Source organism: Alexandromys fortis, unplaced genomic scaffold (assembly GCF_014885135.2).
Source record: "Alexandromys fortis isolate MF-2015 unplaced genomic scaffold, M_Fortis_MF-2015_v1.1 scaffold_42, whole genome shotgun sequence".
Lineage (NCBI taxonomy): Eukaryota > Metazoa > Chordata > Mammalia > Rodentia > Cricetidae > Alexandromys > Alexandromys fortis.
The window spans coordinates 839,407-858,123 of NW_026067934.1; the positions used below are offsets into that span (position 1 = coordinate 839,407).

Genomic DNA, 18,717 nt, shown 5'->3' on the forward strand with positions numbered 1-18,717 from the left:
GCAACCAGGAAGGCTAGGTGGGGCGGCTGGGGCGGGCTCAGTTGGAGACCAACCAATGGTAGTGCTAGGAGGAGGGACGTAGGTCCTTCGTTTTTCAGTAGCAGACGGCACGTTGAACGCATGCGTTCCAGGGGACGCTAAGAAAAGGGTCTGCTGGCGGAACGCGTCGGAGACATGGAGCAAGGCTACGGAGGTTAGTACGGGCTACTGTGCACGCACAGAAGAAAGACTGCCGCGCGGTGGTACGCGGGCCTAGCGGGCGGTCGGAACGCGCTCGCCGCAGCCCGCTCCTGCGGAGCGTATGCCGGGACGCGCGCGCGGCGCTTATTGGGCCTCCACGCAGTCGCGGGGGAAGGCGGCTGAGGCGCGGAGGCCGAGGTCGAGGGTTTCTGGAGGCGCCTTGGGCCGGTTTCACCACTCAAAGCTGGAGGATCTCGGCCCGGCCCGAACCCGACTACCCTGGTGGTCTCAGTCCCGCCTTCTCTTCCGAAGACGCCACAAAATGGCGTCCCCAGGGGCGGGGCTAGGGCGCGCGGGGGTGAGGTCCGGCCAGGGCCTCGGCGGCCGCGGGCGGAGTCCCGACAATTCGTCTGCAGCTGGCGGCCGCCGTTGAGCACGTGCCCTGTGCCTTGCTTTCCCAAAGCCCAGCGGTGCGACCCCTCGGAACGACCTGGCAGGGTCTCTGCAGTGTGCGCGGTATGTGCTGCTTCTGGGAGGTGGACTCCTCCAAGGACCGGGCATTGAGGGTCAGGTACTGCGTGGTTTTGTGCAAAACCTGATGTTCTCCAACCAGGACTGCAGATTAGCCGTCCTCCTAAGTGTCACTTTACTGAGGGACTGGAGCGCTTAACTGTAACATTACGGAGGCCTAGAGGGACCAAGGGATGGCCAAAGCGGAAACGTTGCCTTTCCTAACTTAAATTTTTAGCATCTTTTTGTAGTTAGGCCTCAATTTTCGAGCGTTAATCTCTAGAATGTGAACCTCCGGGGAGGCCTTTACTCTGGGCCGAAATTTACGTGCAGGAGACAGTTGGAACTCAAGGAATGGGACTCGAAATGGGCTCAGGGAGTTGTTGGCAACTTTGAGCTGCTGGAGAAAGGAAGGATCTTGAAATACCTGGAAATGGACTTGGCAGAGACCTGAGATGTGATGAGCACGCGGACGTCGTAGTGCTCTTGACCTTTCAGATCCTAGATGATCCAGATACCTGTCAGAACCCTGCCCTGTGTTCCTCAGGTTAGGGAACTTCATGGTGACTCCACTTTCTACATACCAAAAACTTCACATACACTGTTAAAATACTAACAGCCTCTCTGTTTTCCTCCTCCCACTGACTGATGGCTGCTAGAAAGACTAGTGTCTCACAGGGACACAGTTTGTACCCGGAGGTGGTTCACTTACTGTTTGTTACAAGGGCTGCTTGGTTAACGGGGTGAGGCAGGGTCAGGAAGCCGTAGCCTGCAGAGGCACAAAGGCAAACTCTTCAGGACAGTTAAGTTCCCTGAGGAGCTTCAGCTCTCAGCTGTTAGTAAGCAGTTAGGTTTGGTGGTACTTGCTGAATGCCTGTTCTGTCAAGGTGTTGAAGGGACTTTGTTAATTGTGGGTGGGGGATAGTCTGGAGAGAGAGAGAGAGAGAGAGAGAGAGAGAGAGAGAGAGAGAGAGAGAGAGAGAGAGAATGGTTCACTTTATCAAGGTGAGACTGTTTGATACCAAGGACTGTGCCACCGTGGAAAGCAGTGAGCTAGGCTGCAGGGACACAAATGAAGAGAATATAATCCCCTCCCGCCCAGATGGGTGTTGTTTGTAGGGTAGATAAGGAATGCTGAGGGTCAGGCTGAGGATCAAAAGCCCAGGACATTGTTAGTTACATGAAAGCCAACCCTACAATGATGTCACTAAATTCCCAGCTTGTTTCTCAGTTATGTGGCGTTTCTGGCAGCAACCTGAGCTGTTTTCCCACTTATGTGGTGGCTGCTATGGCCTGATGCTGTGTGGCTGGTCCTGTGTCCTCCCAGGTTTAGCTCTCTCATTTTTCTGCCTTGACCTCAGTTCAGCCAGGTCAAGTGTGATGGTCTCCAGCTGCAGGGTGGGTGGCATTGTCAGTTGCCACTTCTGACAAAGGAAAACCCTTTAGATTGTGGGAGATTCTCAGAGCCCACGTTTTCTTGATGGTGGATAGAATCTTGACACGTGATCTCTTCACAGGCTATGGGGCATGGAGTGCTGGACCTGCCAACACCCAGGGTAAGTGGTTTCTGCTTGACGAGTTGAATCATGGGTTCCCCCACACTGGATGCCCCTTTGAAGAAGAAGCCAACATCTGCCTTCACCAGAGTATCCTTGCCTTCCTCCCTTTCTCTGGAAGACTACTCTGTTGTGTACTGCAAGGGAGTAGAGGCTGGATAATAAGTAGAATGTATCACTCCGCCCACTCTCATTACTCAGTTTTCTTTTAAAATCTGGAATGAACTCAGTAGACATTGCAAGTGGCCCCAGGTTTGGGCCTCAGTAGCACATACACCCTTTTAGTCTCTATGTACAAATTGTACATTTCCTTATATATTTGGTATGTCCTGGAATATGCTTTGTTTTGGGGGTACTTTTCCTATCACCATTTAGAGAGATAAAACCTGTTTTTAACTCAAGCACTGTACAAAAACGGTGGACTGGATGTGGACCAAGTTTTTGTGAGTCTAAAACCTGCCCCACACTCTACCCCATTCCAGGGCACAAAGGCTTCCCCTTTTTTTCTTTTTCTCCAGTCATAGGACATGTCCCTAGCACCTTTGGAGGCAAGCCACTTTTCTATATACCATTTTTTATGTCCCAGGAGGTGGTGTCTCAGAGACACATAATATTGTTCGGATGGGATTGATTTTCCACTCACGTCCTGTTGGTATGATTGGCTCCTGGTGAGAACTGGGCCGCTTCGGGGAATCTCTGAGATCTGGGCCAGACTGGCCCCTCCGTTGGCACTGTGGTGTAGGTCGGCATCCTGGGGTCTGCTGTTTACCTTCCTTTCCTTAGCTTTCAGGGGAGAAGTCAGGCTGGCCTGGGAGAGAAATGTTGATATGTTCTGTACCTTTTCTATGAAACATGCCAAGGACCTCTGCCACATTGTCACAGCCTGTCTTCTGGTGAAGTGAGGTGGCAGCTGTCCCTAGGGGAGTTGTAATTCTGACACTGAAGCCCTTCTGTCTTGTTTCTCCTAAGGTACATACGGAAGCAGTGTGGCCAGCTGGCAAGGTAAGACCTTCTGAAAGGGGTCTTGAGGGAGCAAGTGAAGCTCTGAGCAGCCACCCAGATGGGCTGAAGTACAGGTCCCCAGTTCCCATCCTGGCTGTGTACACTGGGTGCTGAGTATCAGTGCTAGAGCTAGGCTGTCCTGAGGGGGAGTTTGAACTTGGAGAGGGATTGTGGGTACAGTGCAAAAACTGTAGCTCTCAAATGTCTTTGTCAGTACCCTGAATTGCTATTCCAAGGTTCTTAGCTGCCACTGGCTCTGTTTAGGGAACAAATCCTACTGTCTTTAGTGAAAGCCTGCTAGTAGAACACCTGTGGCCCCCATCTCTGGTCTTGATCACTTGTGTATTGTGGTTTGATGTTGGTAAATCTTTCCCTACAAGACCAAGAGTGCTTCTGTGCATGATGTCATGGGCAGCCTGTTCTGAGGTCTGACATAGTTTCTCTTTCTTCTGACAGGTTATGACAACTACAGCTACTACAACGCCCAGAATACGAATGTCTCTGCGGGAGCGCCTTACAGTTATGGCCCAGCCTCATGGGAGGCCACCAAGGCCAGTGATGGTGGCCTGGCAGCTGGGAGCTCTGCCATGCATATGGCCTCTTTTGCACCAGAGCCGTGCACTGACAATTCTGACTCGCTCATTGCCAAGATCAACCAGCGTTTGGACATGTTGTCCAAGGAAGGAGGCAGGGGTGGGACCAGCAGCGGTGGGGAGGGCATACAGGACCGAGACAGGTGATTAAACCTTTCCTGGTGGAATCACTTTCTGGCATCATGAGGTGGGGGTGGGTACCAACTCTTAGAAAGGCTTCTTTCCTGCTCTTGTGTATTAGACAGGAGTTGGGCCCTACAGGGAGTAGGGGTGCTGCAGTAAGACTTGAAGACTAAACTGTTGGCTGATTTAGTTAATTCCAGACTTTGTCTTCATCTGGCAAGGATTCATGCTCTTTCTTGTTAGCAATGTTTGAATGAGGTCTTGGGCTGTTTTGCCTTCTGGGCATTTAAATGGATACTGGGTGGTTTGGTTTTCTGTACTGAATCTAAGGAGGTCAGCTTAATGTAAGGTTAGGACTGATGATTGGGTGGCCCAGGTGGCTTAGCCAGTACCCTGGCTGTTCCTAACAGGTTGTGTACTTCCCTTGCAGCTCCTTCCGCTTCCAGGCGTATGAGCCCTATGACTCCAGGCCCTGTTTGCCTGAGCAGAATCCCTATCGCCCCAGCTACAGCTATGATTATGAGTTTGACTTGGGGGCTGACCGCAATGGTAGCTTTGGTGGGACATTCAATGACTGTCGGGACCCAACACCAGAACGGGGCTCCCTTGATGGCTTCATGAGGGGCCGGGGCCAGGGCCAGACCCGATTCCAAGACCGGAGCAACTCCAGCACCTTCGTACGCAGTGATCCCTTCATGCCACCCTCATCGTCCTCGGAGCCCCTGCCTGCTGCCTGGAATGAGCTGAACTACATGGGTGGGCGTGGTCTGGCTGGGCCCTCCACCAGCAGGCCACCTCCTTCCCTCTTCTCCCAGTCCATGGCCCCTGACTACAGCATGATGGGCGTGCAGGGGGTGGGCGGTTTTGGTAGCACCATGCCTTATGGATGTGGCCGGTCCCAGACGCGGATACGGGATTGGGTAAGTTCACCAAGTTATGTCAGGTCTTCTTGCCTTTTCTTCCTGGCAGCTTTATTGAGGTAAAAGCTGTGTGCCTGCCTGTACTGTGTGACGCTCTTACTCCCCAGTGTGCCGTTCGCTATTACTAGGTTTACACCACTTGGTTTAGATCATCTCCATCAGTTCATCTGTCACAGAACAGGAGCGGCCTGAGTCAGCCTGGTGAATCACGTGGCTGTGCATGTCTGGCTTCTTCAAGCATGACACTGACTCTGAACTCCAAATGTAGTACAGTTTACTTTTTAAGGCTTCTCCTGCCTGTGTTCTTTGTTCTTACAAACTTTGATCTCATCTGTGGGGCACTTTCTGGCCCAGGTTAGCTTTACATGGCATGTGCTTGTATCTGTAGCCCCGAAGGAGAGGGTTTGAGCGCTTTGGACCAGACAGCATGGGCAGGAAGCGGAAGCAGTTTCCATTGTATGAAGAGCCTGATGCCAAACTGGCCCGAGCTGACAGCGAAGGAGATTTATCTGAAAACGGTATGCTCTGGGGACCACTGTACCGGGTAGGTGCAACATGAGTAAGTTGCCTGCTCAGACTTGATATGTGGTATTGTTTACTGGCAACTTTGTCCCCTGTTGTCAGTCTGGTCAGTGAGCTTGGGAGCATGATTATGCTCTGGGGGCCACCACCTAGGGGCTAATAACTTCTGTTGCCTGTGTTTGGCAGATGATGGAGCTGGTGACCTACGGTCAGGAGATGAAGAATTCAGGGGGGTAAGTTCACCACAGATTCTTTGTCTCTGGGGTTTCTTCTGTCCTTTATCTTTCTTCTTTACAGAGGTGAAAATAGCTATATTGATAGACTCAACCACACAACTACCTATCTCTTGAGCACCCTGTAACAATTCTCTTACTCTCTCCTTCCCCACTCCCTCTCCTCTCATACATTACATCCCAACCAGTTGTCCCCCTTCCTACTTTTCCTCTTCCCCAGAAAAAGGCTCCCAAATCATTCCTCTTGCTTTACTGTGTTGAATGTAGCCATTAGCCTTCTAATTGTAGGACTCTGTAGGGTGCCGCTGGCTCTGTCTGCAGCCTGTTGTCCTGATAGCCAGTCACTGGGGAGTGGCTGCAGAGGCCAGTTCTCAGGCCACACCACATTTCTGAGGAGGATAATTTTCTTCTCTCTGTATATGGAGTTAGAAAATTTCTTCTAGGTACTTCTGGCAGTCAGGTGGAGAGAAGGGTGAGGGTGGGCTAACAGGTCTTCAATAGCTTTTCTCTTCTGGGTGGCAAGAAATGGAATCCAAAGCTTAAACAGTGCCCTTCAAGTGCTCTGTCACTCTCCACCTGGCTCTACCCAGCCTTGACACTTTTGTGAGAGTCTTGCTTGTTCCCCGTTCAGTTGACTTAGCTCTTGATGATGGAAGTCTCTGCATATCTCTTGTCCAAGGCATTGACTCTGTTTAGATAATCATCGGCTCTCTATTTATCCTAATTTGTTAGGATAAATTTATCCTAATTGGAAGTTGAGAAAGCCTATTTCCAATCAGTGTTGGAATTAGAATAATACAAACCAGAGCTGCTTCTCCTACTAGTGGACTATATGGGATTTGCTGCTGCCACCTCTCTTTCTCTCACACACACACACACACCAGGCAGGTTCTATCACTTTGGAGAGAACCAAGTTAGTGACTTTTTTCTTCAATAGTTTATTATTTCATGTGTATAAAAGTGTTTTGCGTGCATGCCTGTGGTCAGAGGTGTTAGATGCCTTGTAACTAGATGTCCAGATGTTCGTGAGCCACCATGTGGCTTCCAGGGATTGAACCCAGGTCTTCTCCAAGAACAACAAGTGCTGTTGACCACTGAGCCAACTCTCCAAGCCCCCTTTGTAGTCTTCTAGTGGCAGTGAATCATAACAGGGCACTTGGGCTCTGCTCTATGGCTCTGAGGTTTCCCTTATACTGCCTCATTTCCCAGCACCATAGCAGGCCAGGGTCTGTGGTGAGACCACACATTAGGTATTAGGGCCTAGGCTGCTTATAGAGAATTTTGGAACTTCCACCTCACTGCCTGACATTATGTTTACCTTTTTTAGGAGGATGAATTCTGTGACTCCAGGAAACAAAAAGGTAGGCATCACCCAGTATCCTTTGCAGCCTTCCTGTCTGACCCGCACTCACTGCCGAGCTCCATGGCATGGTAGAGGAGTTGCAGCTGTGCAGTGGGTCTACACTGTGGGAACCACCCCCAAAGCTTTGCTCCAGTCTTTGGGGCAGGATTTGCTTGAAAAAATTCATTTGCCTCAGTGGATATAGATATAGGTTATAGGAACTGGGGAGCCCATCTCTGGGTATCACCAGATACCCATGGTAGGAAAGTGTATTTCCAAAATCTGAAGAGAAAGAGGCCCCTTTTTTTATTCCCTTTTCCCATATTCTGGCCCATCTTTGCTGTTCCTGCCATCTAGTTTTTTGGTTTTTGGGGGTTTTCTGTTTTGTTTTGTTTTGCTTGTTTTTGTTCTCAATCATCAACCTCAGTGTATGCCAGAAATACTGGCAGCTTTGATTGTGTGGACAGAGAACAAATACCTGCTGTGGTTGGTCTTGAGGTTGCAAGGGTGACCTTAGATTCACTCTGCAGCTACTTGGTCTTTCTCCATGTTCTTGTGGGCCTGTCCTAGCTGATTTCCCTCCATGATCACAGGCTGGCCTTCACCCCTTATGATGTGCAGGCCCTTGGCTCCTTTAAGGTTCTTGGGTTAACTTCCTCAGATGTTCCCACCCCGCACATTAAAGTTTTGCCCACAGCACGGGATTCCTCCCCAGCTTTCAGCAGATCATGCAGCCGGTAAATGCTAAAGCAAAGGTGACATGTTTGTTGCGCACAGGTCCTGCTACCCAACCGGGATGACTATGCTATTAAACAGCAGTCATAGTTTCAGGCAGTGACCTCTTGCCAAAAGTCCCACACGTCCTTTTGAGAGGCTTCTGAGCAGCGCACGCCGGTCGCCATCTTCGTGGGACAGTCTCGGGACTGGCATCAGGGGTAGGGGTTACAGTTCAGATGCTTATACAACCTTTTTTCAGCATCCAGCCCTGACTCTGAGCCTGGGGATCTGGCGTGGTCTCATGCTGAGATACTGTCCACAGGGCTCTCCTGGGAGCTATGCCAGCCCAGGGGATGGATGGGAGGACCAATTGGTCTCTTCCCATTTTTGTTTCTAGGATTGCTTCCCACTCAGCCTTGGGAAAGTCCAAGGATGTTGGTTTTCTGAGTGGAAGATAGAGATCGGGCCAGCAAGGACTGTCAGACCTGCTGAGTCCTTAGTTCAGGTGAGGCCAACTGGACGGTCACCACAGCCCACCTAGAGGTGGGATGGAGGGCGGCAGTGCAGCTTGCTTTATTTTCTGAGGCCTTCAACTTCTGCCTCCGTGGGGTTATTTGCTGCTCTTTGAGTGACATGGGAGAAGACCCAACAACAGAGTGCTATATTGGACCAGTAGGCTGGGACAGAACAGACTAGGTGGCCATGAGTGGGATGGGCCTCTGCCCATCAGGCCATGGGAGGAGTGAGGCAACTCCTTTGGGTTCTCATCAAAGGTCCTGGTACATAGGAGCCTCTAACAGCTCCTCAGTGCCGTGGGGGTCCTGGCTCTGCCACAATAAAGAAATGGAAGATGGGCACAAGGTGTGGCTGCCAAACTGCAGCATCCAACTTGGCCCTGGAGCTGACCTTGCCTGCAGGCTCCTCAGTGTCTCGAGGGGACTTTTCTGTTACAGGAGAAAAGGAGGATGAAGACGAGGATGTGAAGAAAAGACGGGAGAAGCAAAGGAGGAGAGACAGGATGCGGGACCGAGCAGCTGACAGGTAACAGCTGACAGGCCAGTGAGGCAGATTGACAGGCTAGGTAAAGAGTCTGGGCACTGTCTACTTCCCCAAGCTTACCTGTCCTCCCTCTGTAACGCATAGGAGTTTGGTTTGATGTAACTCCAGCTGTCAGGAGCTCTTAGCCAGGTTATTGGGAGGTATGACTTAGAGAAGTGTGTGAAAGGTGCATGTAGTTAGCCTTCTGGTTTTGCTCCAAGAATCTGCCTCAGAGACTACCATCTTTCCTCATTGTTGGGATTAGGGCCTTTATGCTAGGACTGTGGAGGTCAGATGTGCCCATCAGCAGGCCGAAGGGATGCCCAGTCCTGTCTGCTGACTTGGCATTCAGCCTCCCAGAAAGTGACCTTCATTTGACAGAAGTGGCAGGAGGAGGATGTCTTGGTATTCTGTCCAAATCTAGTCAATCTCTGGAATTCAACAGAGTGAGAATATATGTGTATGAGATTCTGCTGGCCACATTTGTCTCAGAATAGAAGAATGGTAAAATGCCAGACCCATAGAGTGCTGTTGTAGTATACACCATGGGTCTGTCTGTCATGATTCATTGATTAAGCAGCTACTGGTTGGAAATCAGAGTCGCTGCATTAGTGTTTGTTGCTTCTTACATAACAGGTACTCTTACCTACAGAGCCATCTCCCCAGACCAAATGATTTCTTAAATTTATTATTGATTGCAGGGTAGGGCATGTGTTTATGCAGAGGTGTGTGTGTGTGTGTTCATCTGCCACAGCATGCTTATGAAAGTCAAAGGACAGTTTGTACGAGTTGGTTCTCTTTCCATCCTGTGGTTTCCTGCAGATCCATGTGAGTCTTTTAAGCTTGGTGTCAAGTGCCTTACTCATTGAGCAATTTCTCCAAACTACTATCCTTGTCTTAAGGCTCAGGTACTACCATAATTTTCCTGTGCAGAGAAATGCTTAGCAAAAGAGGTCCTAACAGTAGAAACTAGGAATCGACAAAACACAAAATCATCTTTTCCTAGAAGTTCACCAAAACCTTTGATTTGGATTGGTACAATGGATAAAGACAGTTGTTCCACACCAGTTGCCTGAGTTTGATTCCTGGGATCCGCCTGGTAGGAGAAAGCCAGCTCTCACAGATTGTCCTCTGAACTCTGCACAAACACATGCTCCCCTCCCCAATAAATGAAATTTTTAAAAAGTCATTTGGTCTGGGGTGATGGTTCTGTAGGTAGGTGCACTTGCTATGTAAGCATAAGGACCTAAATTCAAATCCCCAGCACCTACAAGAAAAGCCCATCATAGCCATGTACATCTGTAGCTCAACACTAGGGGGTGGGGGTGAGACAGAAGGATCACGGGTTTGCTGGCTGATAGCCCAGCTCCAGGTTCAGTGAGAGACCCTGTCTGAAAGGAATGAGGTGTAGAGTGATAGAGCAGGATGTCTAGCCTCCTATTGTTTGTGCACCCACACACATAGCGGGCAGATGTATACGCCCCTTGATTCAGAAATGATGAGAAGGTCTGGGTATCTTCATTCATGCCAGAGGAAGAGGTGACATTTTTGTTGGGGATAATACCCATTGCATGCCAAGTAAATGCTATAATAACTGAATTACATCTGTGGCCTCGCATCTTATATTCTTTTGTTTTGTTCTGTTTTTAATCTTCAATCTCAGCACTAATGACCAAGGATTTCAAAGAAATTTAAGATTGTTAGAGAAATCTAGGCATGGTGGTGCACATCTTTAATCCCAGCACTTGGGAGCCAGAGGCAGGCAAGGACAGTCAAGGCTACACAGAGGGGGCTGGGGAGGGGGATATCAGCGAGTCCCCACAACTTCTTTTGTTTGTTTGTTTGTTTGTTTTTCGAGACAGGGTTTCTCTGTACCTTTGGAGCCTGTCCTGGAACTAGCTCTTATAGACCAGGCTGGCCTCGAACTCACAGAGATCCGCCTGCCTCTGCCTCCCGAGTGCTGGGATTAAAGGTGTGCGCCACCACTGCCCGGTTTCCCCACAACTTTTAGTAGTTTATCATCAGCCCTACCTAAAGGACCTGTGAATGTTTCCATTTCTTTCATCACTTTAGAGAGTTCTTTTTGGCCCGGAACAGCTGGTATGCTACTGATGGAATAGTTTTCAGAAAATATTTGAGAGGCTGTACACTCTTCAGACAGGACCTACAGTAATTCCTGTCTCCTTGCTGGGTTCATTGCTCAACACCTAAGAGAGACTGGGAGGCGCTCTCTTTGAACTCCCTTAAGGACAAGAATCCTGTTTCCTGAATGCATTCTGTACTCAGAGAAGAACTAGTGATTCCTTTCTGTGTTGCCTTTCTAGGATTCAGTTTGCCTGTTCTGTATGCAAGTTTCGTAGCTTTGAAGATGAAGAAATCCAAAAGCATCTGCAAAGCAAATTTCATAAAGAGACATTGCGATTTATAAGTACCAAATTGCCCGACAAGACAGTGGAGTTCCTCCAGGTAAAGTCTTCATGGAAAGCCCTGCCAGCATTAGAGCCTGCAGAGGATTACAGGGAATGAGAGGCCTAAACATAATCCAGTTTCTTTCCCCAAATGGAAACTATTGTATGTGTTCCTGTGTCACAGAGTGATAATAGTTCTAACCACGGCGAGTTTTGATCTTGGAGCTGCCACACTAGAATCTTCTCACCCTTTTGAGTAGTTGAAAAATGTCCAGATAGTGTGTTCTCCATTTCATTTGGTGGCATCTTTCCATCCTTCCAGGAGTACATCATAAACAGGAATAAGAAAATTGAGAAACGGCGCCAGGAATTGTTGGAGAAGGAAAGCCCAAAACCCAAACCAGATCCATTTAAAGGTCAGTTGTGATCCCAGTGTCCAGGTTATTCTGGATGCTTTTTTTAGAGGACTCGGGTTTGATTCCAGTCGGGTTGATTCACAACTGTCTGAGATCCAGTGTCCTCTTTTGGCTTCTATACATAGACAAGCATATAGACAGAATGCCTGTACACATAAAATAAATAGATTGAGGAGGAAGAAAAATAGACGGGGCTGGAGAGATGGCTCAGAGGTTAAGAGCATTGCCTGCTCTTCCAAAGGTCCTGAGTTCAATTCCCAGCAACCACATGGTGGCTCACAACCATCTGTAATGAGGTCTGGTGCCCTCTTCTGGCCTTCAGGCATGTACACAGATAGAATATTGTATACATAATAAATAAATGAATAAATAAATATTTAAAAAAAAAAAGAAAAATAGACGGTACAGATGCTTGAACAACTCTTCTGTGTTGCAGTACTTAACTAGCGTGCATGAGGCCTGGAATTATTTAATCCCTACACCATAAAAAACCAGTCCAAGCCGGGCGGTGGTGGCGCATGCCTTTAATCCCAGCACTCGGGAGGCAGAGGCAGGAGGATCTCTATGAGTTCGAGGCCAGCCTGGTCTATAAGAGCTAGTTCCAGGACAGGCTCCAAAAACTACAGAGAAACCCTGTCTTGAAAATTTAAAAAAAAAAAAAAAAAAAAGTCTAGGAGCTGAAGAAATGCCTTGGCATTCAGAGCACTGGCTGATCTCCTAGAGGTCCTGGATTTGATGCCCAGGACCAACATGGCAATTTACAGCTGTCAATTCCAGTTCTCCTGGCCTCCTTGGGCACCAAGCACACATGTGGTGAACAGACATATGTGCGAGCAAAATGCAAGTCTTAAAAAATTAAAAAAAATACAGTGCAGTGCCAGCCTAGGGCTACCAAGAATGTGAAGCCAAGTCCTGTGGGGAAAGCACGGGGTGGAAAGAAGCCCTGGGTGCAGTGAAACGAGAACAAAGCTGCATAGCATCTCATCAGAGCGATGTGAAACAACCCGTCGACAGAGCTGGAAGGATGAGGTGTGGGCATAGCACCTCACAGTGGGGCAGGTCTCCTGCAGGGATAGCTAGGAGAGTGGGTTCCAACCTCTCACCTTCTGTCCTCATGATGACCTTGCTGGGGAGGAGGAAAAGAACTGCTTATATGGGTTCGATTCCAGGGATTGGCCAGGAGCATTTCTTCAAGAAGATTGAAGCCGCACACTGCATGGCCTGTGACATGCTGATTCCTGCACAGCACCAGCTCCTCCAGCGGCATCTGCACTCTGTGGACCATAACCATAACCGAAGGGTAAGTCTTGTTTTGATTCAGACTGGCTCCTGGAGTGACCAACTATTGATGTTGTCCCAGGAGTGCTTGAGTTACTAGCAGGTGCTCAGTGAGCTTGTCTTACTGTATCCATCACTCCCAATTCTATTAAAATGCAAGTTGAAATGTAACTGCTACTCCACCTATGTGGAGGAGGCTGAGTTGAGAAGCAGGCTGTTATTCTCTCTTGTTCGGTCTCTCTCTCCCTCTCTCTCTATCTCGTTCTCTCGTTTCAGACAGGTTCTCACGGGGTAGCCGCCATCTGACCTGGAACTCAAAAACCCACGTGCCTCTGCCTCCCAGGAATTAACAGTGTATATCTCCACATCCATCTTTGCCTTATTTCGAGGTGGGGTGGGGGGTAGAAATTTGGTGACTGGATTGGCTGTATATAGTAGCTGAAATTCTGAATTGAAACTGAGTTTCTGTAAGGTGAGGCCAAGGGCCATTCAGAACTAAGTGGCCTGGGGGACCAACCTGGGTTTTGGTACTGGTTTGGTTTTTCCTTCATGATGAAGCTGAGTCTAAAGGCAAGGTTTAAACCAGGGGTTAGCAAGGTTTTGTTGTTGCTGTTGTTTCTTTCATAAAATGTCTGATTGTAAATACAGTTTACCTTCATCTCTGAATTCCACAGTCACAGATTGAACTAACGGAGGATTGAAAACATTTGATAGAGGAATTGCAACTATACTGAACACACTGCAATTCTTTAATGTTCCCCAGCCAATACCTTACCATAGCTGATAGCACAGCCTTTGTTATGTTAGGCTTATAAGTTAGGCTTAAAATACAGGGAGAATATGCATAGATCTGTACAAACACCAAGACCATTTTATAGGACATTTGGATGTCCTTTTAGTTTGTTACCTGAAGGGGCCATGAAATCAGTTCCCTGCAGTTAAGGATGCTCTGGGTCCAGAGGTCTGTGCAGTGCAGCACAACTGCTTTAGATAGGCAGAACAACCACAGTTGATAGAATGGGTATGGCTACATTGCTGACCATTAGGTTAGCTTGTCAGTCAAGATGGAGTACCAGGGCTGGGCGGTGGTGGCCCACGCCTTTAATCCCAGGGCTCCGGAGGCAGAGGCAGGCGGATCTCTGTGAGTTTGAGGCCAGCCTGGTCTACATGAGCTAGTTCCAGGACAGGCTCCAAAGCTACAGAGAAACCCTGTCTCAAAAAAGAAAGAAAGGAAGGAAGGAAGGAAGGAAGGAAGGAAGGAAGGAAGGAAGGAAGGAAGGAAGGAAGGAAGGAAGGAAGGAAGGAAGAAAGAAGAGAGGAGAAGATGTTTAGTTCCCAGGATCAGAAGGTTCGGTCCTACTAAGAGTTCACATTCTGCCTCTATGCCAGGGACACTGCTGTGACCTCTCCATACCACGTGACATTTAGCCTTTAAACTCGCTCGGCAAGGCAGCAGCGGTTCTTAGTTCCATCCTATAGAGGAGGATGTTGAGTTGAGAGAGATCCTCGTGAACCGATAGTTAGGTGACCCTCTGCCACTCCCGCAGCTTCCATAAAGCTGATCTCTTTCCTTTCATGATTTCTTGTCTAGACAGTGGGCTCTGGTCATTCAGTCTTCAGTCTTCTGTCCGTTGGATGAACAGATCAGTTGCCGTGCNGGGCACCAGACCTCATTACAGATGGTTGTGAGCCACCATGTGGTTGCTGGGAATTGAACCCAGGACCTTTGGAAGAGCAGGCAATGCTCTTAACCGCTGAGCCATCTCTCCAGCCCCCTAGTTTCATTTCTTAATTGTGATAAAATACCCCCAACCAGGGACCCCCTGAGAACACAGCCCACAGAATCAATGGACCACCGGGACTCAATGGGGGCTCTCAGAGATCAGAGAACCTTCAGTGGATCTGAGCTGGGTCCTCTGTATATATGTTATGGCTGAGTAGCTTGATGTTCTTGTGGGAAATACCCTGGCCATAAGCAACTTAGTGAAGAAAGGGTTACAATTCCAGGTTGTAGTACATCGTTTCGAGGAAGTCCAGGTGGAGCCTGCAGCAGCTGTCACTTTAGATTAGAGAGAATGGATGTGTGCGTGCTTAGTGATCAGCTGGTTCTCTCTCCTCTTATATACGCAGTCCAGGAGTTGGTGCCACCCCCTGACTCAGTACAGCTTTGAGACTTTCTTCCAGGTGGTTGGGTTGTGTCAAGGAGACGGTTAAAGTAGCCATCACATATACTAGCTAGTTTTTGGTTTCTCTGGGCTATTTTACAAAGCCTACTTTTGGTTGCCTTTTGCAGTTGGCTGCTGAGCAGTTCAAGAAAACAAGTCTCCATGTGGCTAAGAGTGTTTTGAACAATAAACATATAGTGAAGATGCTGGAAAAATACCTCAAGGTTTGTATTTGTGACTCTAGTGAGCCAAAAAAGCCTTGGAGGGGGTGGTGGGAGATTTATATGGAATGTAGCCAGAGTACAGTGACCAGCATTTATTTCTGAATTTTTACTATTTACTTGTTTGTTTATATGTTTATTTGAGTTTTTGGGTTTTGTTTTGTTTCCTTCAGGACAGGATTTCTCTATGTAACAGCCTTGGCTGTCCTAGACCTACCTCTGTAGACCAGGCACATGTCACCATACCTGGCTAGCATTTCTGAATTTTGGAAAAAAAAAAATTGAAAGACATTAAAACACAGAGGGCTGTCCGGGTGGTGGTGGTGCACGCCTTTAATTCCAGCACTCAGGACACAGAGACAAAAGGTGTATCTCTGTGAGTTCGAGACCAGCCTGGTCTATTGAGCAAGTTCCAGGACAGACACCAAAGTTACAGAGAATCCTTATCTTGAAAAACCAAGAAAAAAAAAGAAAAGAAAAATACCAGGAAGGCTGGATCTGTGACATTGGGGTTTCTAGAGACTTGCCGGTCTGTGAATGGGGATGTGGTGCTGCTTAGTAGCCTGTCGTCCCTGCTACCCTGGAGCCAAGGAAGGCCTGGTCTCATAACAAAACAATGAAGTAAACTACAAAAAGTTAAAAGTGCTTAAAAATGTGGTGGCACGTACCTAAAGTACTGGCCCTTGGGAGCCAGATGCAAGAGGATTACTAAATTTGAGGCCAGCCAGGGCTGTAACACCAGGCTAAAACTGTAGATAGGGTCTCTGGGTGGCACTAGTGGTGGAGTACTTGTTTATTAGCATATGTGATAACTAGGTTTTCATCCCTGACACTCCCTTCCCAAAATGTGCATGATGATTAACAAATAAGGGGCCATGAATTTGAGGACAGAGGGAAACATGGGAAGAGTTGGAACAAGGAGAGGGGAAATGGTATGAGTACAGTACTTCTGTGTGTGTGAAGTTCTCGATAAATAAAAGTAATCAGCTGAAAGCTGCAGTATGCTGCTTTGCAGACTTCCTCAAAACCACAGCTCCTCACAAACTGGGCCTCTGGCTCTAGCACTGATTTGTGTTTCCTCTTTGTTCAGGGTGAGGATCCTTTTGCCAATGAAACAGTTGATCTTGAGACAGAAGGAGATGACAATGTTGGAGGGAAGGAAGAGACTCCAGAGGAAGTAGCTGCAGAAGTCTTAGCAGAGGTGATTACAGCAGCCGTGAGAGCTGTAGAGGGGGAAGGAGAGCCAGCTGTAGAGCGTAATGAAGTTCTAGCTGAAAAGGAAGGCCCTGTGGACACAACAGAGACCAGTGGTGACCCCCACACTGAAAAGTCGCTGGGAGAGCAGACCTGTGAAACAGCGTCTGAAAATAGGAACACCGAAGACAAAGCTAGAAGCGAGGCCACTGAGGCCAGAAATGAAGCATTCATAGCTGCAACAGAGAGCACCATACCTGTTACAGCTATCCCAGGAATCATGGACGATGAAATGGAGCAAACTGATGCAGACTCTAAAGATACCCCCACGGAATGACCTCTTTCTCTCTGTTCAAAGGGATGTGTTTTGTTTTCTCTTTGATTTATAAGCAGTACTAGGGTGTGTGTTACTTGGTGGAAAGACTCAGCCATTTCCTTCCAATGTACCTCAAGGGCTGATGCTGTACAGTGGATGGCTTCCCACCTCTGTTAGAATACAAAAAGAGGTAAACATTTCCCAAGTGGCCTTTGGCTGTCTGCACTGCAGTTAGACTAATAAAGTAGATCTTCCTGATGCTTGGTAAATACAGCAACTGACAGAATGTGGGGTTTGTTTTGTGGGGTTTGTCTTTTGCTTGGGAAACAGCTTGATGATAGGAATATAACTTGCTCAAGTTTTTTTTGTTTTTTTTTTTGTTTTTTTTTTTTTTTAATTATTTAGGGGGATTCCCTTATTTACCTTCATGGTATGTGGAACATAATGGTTCGAACATCCATGTGGGTGAGAGCTTTTCAAGACACTGTAGACCAGGCTGGAACTCAGAGATCCACCTGTCTGCCTCCTGCGTGCTGGGATTAAAGGTGTGCACCGCTATTGCTTGGCGACATTTTTTTTTTTAATTCGATTGGTTACTTTAACTTTGGCATTGAGATAGCATATTGCTTGGCCCACACTGACCTCAGAACTCAATCCTCCTGTCTCAGCCCTGGAATACTGGGACCGTGTGTATACAGCCATGACCAGCTGGATTTTGGTTATTATAATGTGCTGTATTCTATGTTCCCTCTCTGTCATAATCACAGCATTGGCCTTGGCCTGTGCATGAGGTCTGAGAAAGCCCCTGGAGCTTTCCATAGGTTGTGCTTGCTGATCAGTTTCATGTTGAGCCCTTTGGGGGGGGGGGGGTCGAGACAGGGTTTCTCTGTAGCCTTAGAGCCTGTCCTGGAACTCTTGTAGACCAGGCTGGCCTTGAACTCACAGGCCACCTGTTGCCTCTGCCTCCCGAGTGCTAGGATTAAAAGCATGCGCCACCACTGCCTGGCTCATGTTTTACCTCTTTGTGTTCCATCTCACCATTAATGCAGGATGTTAGTTTTGTTGTCTCTTAATTCCATTATTCCCACATACAAGTTTTTAGGAAGAAAGCATGAAATTAGTCCATTGATGGAAAACACATATAAATTCCCATAGATGGGCTCTATCTGTAAAAAGCTCATACAGTTAATGAAGATATTTCCCGTTCCAAGCAATAGTTTGGTAGTTCTGAATCTGAAAAAGGAAGTATGTTTAAGGTAGCATGTACCAAGTTTTTTAGGATCAGAATGATTTTTTTTTCCTTTTGAAATTACAATGTTGTTTCCATCCTTGGACGGTATACAGCTCACATCTTGGAAACATCAGCCAGTGGTGATTATTAATTATAAAAGAGGCAATAAAATACTGTAGAATTCTATCAGCACTTCTGTCAAGGAGCATTACTGGGATATGAGATGAACTTCGATGGGAATATCAATGTCAAAACTTAAGCAATAAAGCAATGCTACTGAAACATTTCTGTTCATTGCTGCTCAGGTGTGGTCTGAAGAGTGTTCTGGGAATGGAACCAAGGGCCTCATGGCGAGCGGCATTTATTTTCTTTACATTTACTTATTTAATGAGTGCACATGAACGGACTGCAGAGGACTGCTTGCGGGAGACTCCCACCGCAGGTGAGCCTGGCGATCCAACTCCACAGCTGATGAGACGTCTCTCCAGCTTTGTTTTTGACACAGTGTCTCTATGCACCTCTCCTGCCGCCTCAGCCTCCAGAATATTGGGATCATCGAATAAAAGTTGGTCTCTATAAACCAGGCTGGCCTCAAACTCTAGAGACCCACCTGTTTAAGTAGGCCTGCCATTGAGAAAGGTGATTTTCAGTGTGTATTTCTGCACTCTGTCAAACTACATGGGATGCTTCATACTTTTGTGTATGGAAATAAGTAAGTTCATTCTCCAAGATGAATAATTATTTGGGTTGAA

At 47.8% G+C, this 18,717-nt stretch overlaps 1 protein-coding gene across 4 annotated transcripts; it reads left to right on the forward strand.

Annotated features, from left to right (window-relative positions):
- The first annotated feature begins 54 nt into the window (after window positions 1–54).
- Akap8 (A-kinase anchoring protein 8) lies at window positions 55–18,151 on the forward strand. 4 transcript variants are annotated; one of them, XM_050145961.1, is made up of 14 exons: window positions 55–193; window positions 2,208–2,246; window positions 3,216–3,248; window positions 3,705–3,984; window positions 4,395–4,884; window positions 5,273–5,402; window positions 5,593–5,639; window positions 6,967–7,000; window positions 8,652–8,739; window positions 11,061–11,202; window positions 11,467–11,560; window positions 12,730–12,860; window positions 15,132–15,227; window positions 16,315–18,151. In XM_050145961.1, the coding sequence occupies exons 1-14, from the start codon at window positions 175–177 to the stop codon at window positions 16,753–16,755; spliced, it is 2,064 nt and encodes a 687-aa protein (XP_050001918.1). In that variant the 5' UTR covers window positions 55–174; the 3' UTR covers window positions 16,756–18,151. The 4 variants fall into 4 exon arrangements, with proteins under 4 accessions (XP_050001918.1, XP_050001919.1, XP_050001920.1 ...); XM_050145964.1 differs by lacking the exon at window positions 55–193 and adding an exon at window positions 545–696; XM_050145962.1 differs by lacking the exon at window positions 3,705–3,984 and having other exon boundaries at window positions 60–193.
- The last annotated feature ends 566 nt before the right edge of the window (window positions 18,152–18,717 follow it).

What these genes read in the sequence shown, in the direction of transcription:
- Akap8 (XM_050145961.1), top strand. An exon ending in GGCATACAGGACCGAGACAG is followed by an intron (nt 3,985 to 4,394) that starts GTGATTAAACCT and finishes CTTCCCTTGCAG; the next exon opens with CTCCTTCCGCTTCCAGGCGT. An exon ending in CGGGACCGAGCAGCTGACAG is followed by an intron (nt 8,740 to 11,060) that starts GTAACAGCTGAC and finishes TTGCCTTTCTAG; the next exon opens with GATTCAGTTTGCCTGTTCTG.